This window comes from Carex rostrata, chromosome 10, assembly GCF_964058835.1.
Source record: "Carex rostrata chromosome 10, lpCarRost1.2, whole genome shotgun sequence".
NCBI lineage: Eukaryota > Viridiplantae > Streptophyta > Magnoliopsida > Poales > Cyperaceae > Carex > Carex rostrata.
Window position 1 is genome coordinate 9552993 of NC_135927.1, and position 10310 is coordinate 9563302.

The 10310-nt window shown below is 33.9% G+C and overlaps 2 protein-coding genes across 3 annotated transcripts; one reads left to right on the forward strand and one right to left on the reverse strand.

Annotated features, from left to right (window-relative positions):
- Positions 1-1274: 1274 nt before the first annotated feature.
- On the forward strand, positions 1275-5761 carry LOC144560151 (adenine phosphoribosyltransferase 2-like). 2 transcript variants are annotated; one of them, XM_078309327.1, is made up of 7 exons: positions 1278-1411; positions 1597-1743; positions 3218-3328; positions 3826-3918; positions 4155-4304; positions 4424-4482; positions 5226-5761. In XM_078309327.1, exons 2-7 carry the CDS (start codon positions 1644-1646, stop codon positions 5277-5279), a joined length of 567 nt encoding a protein of 188 aa, XP_078165453.1. In that variant the 5' UTR covers positions 1278-1411; positions 1597-1643; the 3' UTR covers positions 5280-5761. The 2 variants fall into 2 exon arrangements, with proteins under 2 accessions (XP_078165454.1, XP_078165453.1); XM_078309328.1 differs by lacking the exon at positions 3826-3918 and having other exon boundaries at positions 1275-1411.
- A 60-nt stretch (positions 5762-5821) lies between these two features.
- Positions 5822-9932, reverse strand: LOC144560150 (calmodulin-binding receptor-like cytoplasmic kinase 3). Its single transcript, XM_078309326.1, has 7 exons — positions 9684-9932; positions 9046-9252; positions 7861-8129; positions 7593-7758; positions 7251-7340; positions 6601-6899; positions 5822-6412 (listed from the first exon to the last, which is right to left on the reverse strand). Exons 2-7 carry the CDS (start codon positions 9161-9163, stop codon positions 6200-6202), a joined length of 1155 nt encoding a protein of 384 aa, XP_078165452.1. The 5' UTR covers positions 9164-9252; positions 9684-9932; the 3' UTR covers positions 5822-6199.
- Between the last annotated feature and the right edge of the window lie 378 nt (positions 9933-10310).

A 10310-nucleotide genomic window follows, 5' to 3' on the forward strand; every position in this document is an offset into this window, starting at 1 on the left:
AACGTAGTAGTTTAAATGATAGTCATCAGTGTTGAGAAGTTGCATTCCAAATGATGTACTAACATTCTAAAAGGTTGTCGTGGTTAAAATGTGCCAGCTGTAAAAAAAGCGACTTGAAAATAACTCAAAAGTGTTTTTTCAATATTTTAATTTGAAAGATAAAATCGAGTAGAAAATGTTTATATTTTTAGATTCACAGAATTCATCACGGATTGTTAGAAAAATTGACGAAAATGATCAAAAGAAATAAAAAAAAAAGTGGGTGAAATAATCTTTCATTTTTTAGCTTGACAACAAAAATAGTTAAGAGTTAAAACTATTCAAATTTAAAATAGCATTATGTAAGGCTATAAACATAGCTTTAAATACTTGAATATTAGTGTTGAAAATAAAATTAAACATTAAATAATTGAATGACTCATTCGAAAATTTTGTTTGAAGTACAATTACTGTTCCTTTTATTTTATTTTAAATGGATAGATCATAGATAAGATGCTCAAGTCTTAAATTATATCACGTTTCTTACATCATCTCATCCCATGTTTACTGTCCAGTTTTGTAGATAAGAAGGCGGATCTGCTACTTTCTTGAAGCACCCCTTCAACGTACAAAAGTCCTTTCAACCGTTTGATTTCTTCTTAGAAGGTTTTCGCTGGGCTGATATCCTTCTAATTTTGGACGGGATAATCAATTAGGTTACTTTTCTCCGAAGTGGCTTCCACTGTTGCACCTCTTTTTGTCCCTATTGTCATCATGGATAAGGACAATGAATTGTTTTTTTCTTTTTAGAAATTAAAAATAAATTATAAGAAAGTGATTAGTTGTTTTTCAAACAGTAGATAGAACTAAATTGTTGGAAACAAATTAATAGTTCTGTTCTATTAGTTTTCAGAAAATTTACAAAAATACAAGGACCAAATTCGATCCCAGTAGTTTTTGGAATTTTTTTTTATTGATTTTAATAATTAAAATGCTTAATACGTGCATGTGTAGCAGATATCATAACCGAATTAATAGTACAGTCATTGATATTTTACACTGTGTGACTGCTGGTGTGATTATTGTGAAATTTAGCGGGATCATACTATCGCTTCGGTTCCATCTTCTTTGAGACTGAATCATTAGTTCAGTCTATCTTTTTTCAAAGAAAAAAAATATTAATCTCTTTTGTGATAATTTAATTTTGTAATTTCTAAAAAGTAAAAAAGTTTGGCTAATGTGTGCCTCTGATTTCCTTTTTTCCCCCAAATCTTTGCATTTGTCCTTTCTGTCTCACCACTTATCAAATCACTGATTGATTGATTCAACGCTCCTAGTCTAGAAGCTATTAAGCTAACTATTTTATACTACAAAAATATATACTTGGGTTATTTCTGCCTCGGACCAGCTGATTTGTTTGCCATCGTTTGAGGTAAATTAATCACACATCTATAGTAATAGTAATTGTCTATGCTTTACTCATGATCTAGTACAGTGCTTTATAACTTTACTGGTATATAGCTTTGCCATTTTAAGTTTTCCTGGACTCCTGGTTGTGCATTATGCGTTTCTTACTGACAAATCTGTGAATGTTTTCATTTTTAATTTTTTTTCTAGATTTAATCGCTGTGGTTGTTTATAGAGAAGCCTGTTGATCAACAGTAATGGCAGAAGAGCAATCGAAAGAGATTGTAAGAGAAGTAGACTCAAGGCGTCTGGCGATATCTGCCTCTGTTAGAGTAATACCCCACTTCCCAAAACCAGGTCTTCTCTCTCTCATTTTCATTCAATAAATATAAAATTACATCAAATGTTTTATATCGAGAAAATCATCCACATCAACATAAATCAACATCTAACAGTACAAATATCAAAAACAAAATAACAAACACTCTCCCTTGAAAGTCGTGGGCAAACCGATACCGACAACACCTTCAACATCAGCTGGCCATGAATCGAAAGAAAGGAAGCACATTCCTTTTTTTTGGGGGTTATATTTGCGAGCCGACGACATCTTTAGCATCGGCTAGCTAAGAACCGGAGAAAAATAAGCATTTTTTGTTATTTTTTAAGTTAGAGTTGCGAGTGGGGAAGACTAGCACATCCCTTCCGAAATTTTTATTAATAGGAAATATATTAAAAAAATATCGAAATTAGATAACGCTTTTGCATTTTATCGAAATATAGGAAAACCGTTATGGTTTATCACGGCCTCTGACCGTTATAGTTTATCACGGCCAGAATTAGCAATACTAATCACTGCACTTATTAATTAACTAAAAAAAAAATTCTGGCCGTGATTGATAATCACGACCAGGCATGCATGCCATATTAAAAACAAAAAAGAAAAAACTCAGATCTCGTTCTACATAGTCAGATATTGCGCTGGATTTGAATTATGGGCCTCTGGCCGTGATTGATAATCACGGCCAAGATTTAATTTTTTTTTTTTTCAAGTGCGGTAATTAGTGTCACTAGTCTTAACCGTAATAAGTCATAACGGCTAGAGGCTGTGATAAACCATAACGATTTCCCTATATCTCGATAAAACGCAAAAGCGTTCTTTAATTTTGATATTTTTATAGTATATTTCCTATTAATAAAAATTTCGGCAGCCCTTGGCCTCTCCGTACCTGCCTAAGGTTTTTGACTTTTGACTTTTTTGTGTAACGGTTTTAGAAGTAGAGAAGACAATATTTTGTTTTTGAAAGAAGAAGAATGACAAAGTTGAGAAAGTAAGAGGTCAGATCTAGAATTTAGAGACGCGAGAAAGATCCTCTCTCTCTCTCTCTCTCTCTCTCTCTCTCAAGTTACAATATACATTATCTCTTTTCTACATATATTTGATATCTTATATTATCAAGTTACAAAATTAAAATTTTAAGTTTGTTTTTCATGATTTATTAGAGCATGTATTAAATTTGACTCACTTTGAAAGTAGCTCGGCCCTTCTATCAAACAGTTTAATTGGAATCTTTAACAATCCACATCTAATTATGGGCTTTTTGACACATGACCCAATAAATTTCAAATTAAACGTAAATTTGTATTATACTATATTTAAGTGATGAATGACTGCATCTACTGCTTCAATTTTTGAAATTAAATTGTTTCAATGACGGTAAATACCAAAAAACAGATATATACATTAGAATCACCTTTTTTTTATATATATGCTTATTTCCATGGTTGCAAAATATACCTCTAATTTTGAGGAAATTGTTCATAATTAAAACAGGTATTATGTTTAATGACATTACAACAATGCTCCTTTGCCCTGGGGCTTTTCAAGCAGCTATTGATCTGTTTGTTGAACGGTACCATTGCATGCATGTTTCAGCTATAGCTGGTACCTTTATGTTCCTTCTATATTTTTTTTTTTGTTTGTGAGAAATTAAACTCTAATTTCCCCCAATATTTCGGATTAATTAATGATGACCATATTATTCAATTTATAAAGCCTTATTTTTGGGGTGAAGTAATTGAATTTAAAAGGTTTTTCTTAGTTTTTTGTACATCTAGTCTGTCTTGTTCCCTTTTTGTATTTGTACTGTTACCTTTTACCTACCAAAAAGGAAAAAAAACCAACATTTCCTAGCAAACAGGGTTTTCCTGCAAAAATTAGAATAATTGACCAACATTTCAGACATTATTTCTGCTCAATTTGGATTCTCTCTTAGTTCTCTACAAAGCAATTTGAATTTTATTTCTCTTTTTTTTTTGCTTAAAAATGGTGCATCTTAAATGTTATGACATATTGCAATAATCCCTAATGCATAATTAACTACTATATCATAAGTGCCAACATATGATATTGTGTTCCTTGGAAAATGAACTTTGCAACAGGAATTGAAGCAAGGGGTTTTATGTTTGCTCCTTCAGTCGCATTACAAATTGGGGCAAAATTTATTCCTTTGTGGAAACCAAACAGGTTCCCAGGTACATAAAGGCTCATTTCTTCTTAGGTACAGTACCAGTTAGCTTTCAGGCTTCTTTGGCCTAAATTTCAACAGTTATACATTTGTATACTATCGGTCAGGTCTCAAAACTTCTTCCATTGGAATAAGGTTTTAACTGGTGAATACCAGTACAGGTAGACTCTGGTCAGTAACAAATTCCATATTTTAAGCATTGAAGAGGTTTGATCATGCAATTCTTATTTGATGGGATCATAGGGGAGGTGATTTCAGAGAGGTACGAGTTGGAGTATGGCACCGACTGTCTAGAGATGTGTGTGGGGGCAGTACAGCCCGGAGAACGTGTGGTAATAATGGATGATTTAGTTGCAACTGGAGGAACTCTATCTGCAGCAATACTACTAGTTGGTAAGTTAGCAAAACATGTCAATAGCGTTCGTCTTAGTTGCCTCTAGGCTTTCTTGCACAAAAAAAATAAATAAATAGCAAGAACAAAGATTTGGTGGCCTAATATATGTGCATTTCAGAAAGAGCAGGAGCTGACGTAATTGAATGTGCTTGTGTTATTGGCTTACCTAAATTTAAGGTACTTATTTTATATGAAGTTCTTTTTTTCAATGAATTAAAAACATTTTAATTAGAAGATAATGCAAAGAGTGAGGCTACGGTACTATGCATAACGCATATTGGTCCGTACTACGGACCAATATCTTTGTTTTCAAAGTCAAACAGTCAATCAGAACAGTTCAACTTCAACGTGATCTCCATATGAATATACCTTACTAAATTTTATATTTTTTTAGATAGGTAGAAATCACTATTTGTATGGTCTAGAATCTTTAGATCTAATGATTTTCTACCTATCTTAAAAATAGTATAAAAGTTAAAAGAATGTAAAATTTGATTTACAAGTATATTTTCATATGAAAATCATGTTGAATGGTATGGATCGACTATTTGAACTTTAAAAATAGAGATATTGACCTATAGTATCTACCAATATGCGCTATGCATAGTATCATAGTCTCACTCGTTGTGATATATGAAGTCATGAACCTAGCTTATTCTCTGGTAGCTAGCACTGAGACATTTATTCTGTATTCTTAAATTTTACGCTTATTATCTGGTTCTAATAATATTAGGACATAAAACCTTGTAAAATTATTCTGATTTAGATATATATTATCAAATTTGAGGCTTTTAAGTAGAGTTTATCATAATATGAACATAAAAAAAGATTGATAAAAAGTAAACATCAATCGAACTTGAACTAATAGTAGCATCTTTGTATTCTTGAATTGATCCTGATAATTTCATTTGATTATGCAGGTTAGCACAGTACAAGGAAAACCCGTATTTATACTTATTGATCCGGTCTCCTAGTTGTAGTTACCACACTAAACTCAATTAGTGTGATGTACTGATATGTAATAGTGTAAAAAAGAGGCAGCAATTAATCTCTGTAGATACAAAACGGGTCTACTGTACAAAGCAAAAAGATATATGTTGAGTAAAGCCAGAATGTGATTAAGGTGAACAAACCTGTGGGGAGCTCAACTCCCTGCCATCTGATGCTCTTTAAGATTTGTGCTATCAGATGCCTTCCTCTCTCCTGCAGGGTTATTCTCTCTTATTTTCCTCTTTATCTGAGGTAATAGAAGAACTAGATGGAAAAAAAAAAGACGAAGATAAAATATAAAAGCTTCCTCTCCTCTCCCTACCTGACCTATGGCAGTCGGTGTTCTCAAATCCAGCCTGATAACTCAAATGAAGATGTTAGAAAAGCAACATTCATGAATCATGCTTAAGCTATGCAATCTGGATTCTCTCCTTATTTATGTAATTTTTTTTGTTTTTACTTGTTATTTTTTCCTTAGCCCACATGCTGTACAGTGTTTTAAAACTGTCAGAAACAAACCAAAGTATACCACTATCAGAGCCATTTTCTTTCACAACAACGTACAAATACATCAATGTCTTTCTCTGAGAGATACATGTATAATAGGTCTTTGTCTTTACATATATAAATTACTTAAGCTATATTGCTAAGATCACATTCCGATCTCTTAATACTAAAAGAAAAAGAAAAAGTTCACTTCTCATCCTGCAAATCACTAAAAATCCGCTCCATTCAATATTCCTCCTAAACATAGATATATAAAATGAGCTCAAAGGACAACATACAGATGGCATTCCTTGTGGAAGCCCCAAAAGTTCTAGACTGAGTTCAATTTTTTTTTACTGAGTCAAGCATCCTCCAATAATTTAACTGGTTAACAATATTTTACATAAAACCCTGAAACTTATAAGGCTCTTCTTCGACTCCTTGAGTACTCCTTTCTTATTTTCCAAAGCTGTTCTACAACTTCCTTCATGACTGGCCGATCAGCTCTTGTGGGGGCCGAGCATTGAAAAGCCAAACACAGATATTTGTTTAGAACCCCCTCATCTATCTCTTCTTGCAACATTGGGTCCTTGATTTCTGTGACCTGTCCCTTGTTGTAGTTGTCAAATGCCTACGATAAAGGAATCAATAATGTCTTATTATAATTTGGTACCATTACTAATTAAGCATTGCTCTGCCCTAGCCTGTGTGTGCTTTGTACATCAATGCATGCAATCATGTGACAAAAATGACCTAACTTCACCTAGTGGGACAACAAATACTGATATTGTATGGAGGTAAGTGGATAAATATCCTTACCCATCTAATAGTTATTCTCTCATTGAAGCCCCGATTAACCTCTACAGGCCTACGTGCAGATAAAATCTCCAAGAGAAGAATTCCAAATGAAAACACGTCACTCTTTAGAGTGAGTTGGTTCGACTTAAGGTACTCTGGGTCTAGGTAACCAGCTGTCCCTTTGACATCTGTCTCGATCTGTGATTGGTCGGGTTCAGTGGGTCCGGTCCTGGCAAACCCAAAATCAGCCACCTTGGCACGGAAGCTCTCTGTGAGGAGAATGTTTGATGATTTCACGTCTCGGTGTATTATCGGTTTTTCTGAAATTTAGAGAAACCAAAATTAAAAATCAAAATAGAAATAATAAAATTGATAAAAATGGTAAAACCATTGTCAAAAAAAAGAAAGATAAAAATGGTAGAACATTTTGGAGAATTTCACATTCTGAGGTTTTTTTCATGACCTTCTGAGATTCAATCTCACATCAACAAACATAATAAACAAATAATAATTATATAGTAAACCCAATTCATTGCAATGAGATTGCAAAACTGGGGTTAAGAAATTATACATGATAAAGCGAACTGTAAACTTGTTTGGGAAATACATTATGTTGAAAAGTACCCTTGCAAATATTATAAAAATATTAGGTGAGAAGTAGAATTGCTTGCCAGCATATAGATGGAGATAGGTCAACCCATGTGCCACGTCAATCGCTATTTCCAACCTTTGAGCAAAGTCAAGTGTCTTCCCTCTCAGTCCTAAGAAAAATTAAATACATAAATTAAGTATCTATCACCAGCAGGCAGCAGCCAAAATTAATGAATAAATTTGACTAGTCAAGTGATTCGTCAACTCAAATCCAGAAGTGCAATTTTAAAATGATGAAAAATTAATGAAGGCATCCACCATAACCAGCTTGGAGCCAACAAAACCAGGACTGGAGTATCCAGTTGAAGCATTTAAATACTCTGGATGTATTTATAAAGGAAATATAGTGTCCAATTACATACCATCTAGATGTTCTCTCAAGGATCCATTCGGGACATACTCACTAATAATGATACGCTCATTTCCCTGATCAACGTATCCTAGTAGGTGCACCAAATTCTTGTGCTCAATTTTTCTGAGAAGTGCCACCTCATTTCTGAACTCTGCCCATAAAGAGGCAAAGTGTTGCTACAAAAAAAAAATAATAAATAAAAAATAAGAACCTGAAATAAGTGAAATCAATTAGTAACATCATATCTAATTTAAAAAAGAGTAAGCACTTTCTTGTACCTTTTTTGCCCTTTTGATGGCAATAAACCTTCCATCGGCCAGTTCACCTCTAAAAACTGTACCAAAGTAGCCCTCACCGATTTTAAATGAACTTGAAAAATTGTGGGTCATTTTGGTAATTTGTCTCAAGCTCAGAGTGACAGGCTCCATTTTGCTTGACTGTGAGGAAAGAGCAAACCTAGACGGGCTAGGCGGTACCCTAAGTGAACCATTAGGTCCACGGCCTGAAGAGGATCCATTATGCGAACTATTAACAGAGTTCGAGCTCACTAAAAAAAAAAATTAAGCAACAGTTAAAATTAATATGCTGGAAAATATGATTCTGCAAAATTTGTAGTTCCGAAAAGCAAAACTAGTCAATGACATGTAGGTTTAGGTAAGATACAGCATATTTAAAACTGCCAAAATTGCTAGTCAGATCAAATTGGTGCTTCATTCATGTCAAATATGGTCTTGAGTCCGTGAGAGAGTCACTTTTGGTTTTTGGTAATAGGGTCATTTTCAGGTTAGGTCATTTCTTGTCTTGGGTTGTATAGGTTTTAGGTCCAAGTTAAGAACAGGTTTCTAGTCTATTTAATCTGGCGGGGCATTCCATTCATTTAATGTTCTTATTTCAACAAAATTGATATGCTGTTGCTGTTCAGTTTGTTTGGGTCAGATCAGGCAACAAAATTTGATTAATTACTCATTAACAATAAATTCAGCTCCAGATTACTGGAACACTGGTTTGAATTCTGTATTGGAATTTCAATATGTACCATAATACTTCAATCCACACAGAGCATTATACTACAAAATTTTTAGCCACGTTTATCATAGAATGAAGCTTTCATGCAATTAACCCATTCATTTTTAAAACTTTGTGAAATTTGGCTCATTAACAGTAAATTCAGCTCCAGATAACTGGAGCACTGGTTTGAATTCTGTATTGGAATTTCAATATGTACCATAATACTTCAATCCACACAGTATTATACTACAAAAAATTTAGCCAAGTTTATCATAGAATGAAGCTTTCATGCAATTAGCCCATCCATTTTTAAAACTTTGTGAAAATCACCACTGCAGCTTATACTTTTCCTTTTGTTAAACTATTACTGGCAAACTGTATCAGACAATCTGGTACAGAGTTTGTACCAAATATATAAAATTTTCCTCATTAAAATTTCATGAATTTGAACTTACGCTTGTTCGCATCTCGGGGCAAAACGGCAAGCTCACTAACATCCTTCTTCTTGCTATAAAAGCAAGGGCAGATAAAGCTGAAGAAAATATAACACATCCTTGGCACAATAACAAGCATCACATTATCCTATGATTTTCAATTCACCACTGTAACTTTTCCTACTCTCAGGGAAAAGTGTCACAAATAGCCCTGTCTCTTCTTAGCTTCTGAAAAGTTTAAATTGTAATTAATCATCTTGATACCACCAGCCACTGGTACCCTGCTGGTATATGACAGATATGTAACTGGTAACACACACAAAAAAAAAAAGTGGGTATGCAAAATAAGCAGACTATTTGGTTTCTTTTGCTTTCGTACTTGCTAATTAAACCATACTCTGAAAATAATGCAATAGTTTTGCACCTAACAGTAATATCTCTCTATTTTTTTACAAAAATAAGAAGCACCTTATTATATAATCAGGAATAGAAGTAAAATCAAGGTGTGATCAGTAGGGAAATTGATGAGGACAACTTTGGTTGAATTCAGTAATCAGTTCTAACAAAACTCTTATTCCAATTTTGTTAAAGTCAAAACTAGTACTGTAATTAAACCCTTATTCCAATTTTGCAAACTTTTTAGCAAAAGAATTTCGTACCTTAATTTCTTGTTGTTTAAGCAGGTACAAGTAGCATGCTCTTATCTCAAGTAGATAGAACTGATTGAATTCCAGATAAAAATCAAGTGATCGCAAAGAAAGAAGAAATTCGATCCATTATTTGCAGCTTGAGCTTAGAACAAGATACCCGAATAGACAAAGGAAAGTGCGCCTCTTTTGTGCAACTTTTTTTAGCAAGGTTAGAGTATTTTGGGTCTCTCTAAGTGCGTTTAGAGAGAGAGGGAGGAGAATTTATGGGCAATGACGTGTCACTCGGTTTGAAGCGGACTTGACTATATAGTGAAACAGATATTTACAGAAAAGTAAGAGGGATGAACTTGTGCGGTAAGGCTATGACTGTAACAGACGATGACTTCAGATCCAGTGCAACACCTGACTGAGTACAATGAGATCTGACTCGTCAGTTTTAATCTGGCACGAATCTTGAAAACAAACTTCCTATATCTAGATGGCAACATATTACTTTTGGTCCGGCTGGAATATGAGGGGATACAGACTCGCAGATGATGGGGTTTATACAACCGCGTGGGATTCCCTGAGGCGGATATTATGTACACATTATGTGCATTTCTCGTAACATCGTGTGGGATTCCCTGAGGGGGTGAA

Excerpts from the sequence above, each read along its gene's own strand:
- LOC144560151 (XM_078309327.1), top strand. The coding sequence starts at position 1,644 with ATGGCAGAAGAGCAATCGAAAGAGATTGTAAGAGAAGTAGACTCAAGG. Across the intron at positions 1,744-3,217 it reads ACCCCACTTCCCAAAACCAG|GTATTATGTTTAATGACATT; the intron begins GTCTTCTCTCTC and ends TAATTAAAACAG. Across the intron at positions 4,483-5,225 it reads TTGGCTTACCTAAATTTAAG|GTTAGCACAGTACAAGGAAA; the intron begins GTACTTATTTTA and ends TTGATTATGCAG.
- LOC144560150 (XM_078309326.1), bottom strand. The coding sequence starts at position 9,163 with ATGCTTGTTATTGTGCCAAGGATGTGTTATATTTTCTTCAGCTTTATC. Across the intron at positions 7,341-7,592 it reads CTTGAGAGAACATCTAGATG|GACTGAGAGGGAAGACACTT; the intron begins GTATGTAATTGG and ends AATTTTTCTTAG. Across the intron at positions 6,900-7,250 it reads CTATCTCCATCTATATGCTG|AAAAACCGATAATACACCGA; the intron begins GCAAGCAATTCT and ends TCTAAATTTCAG.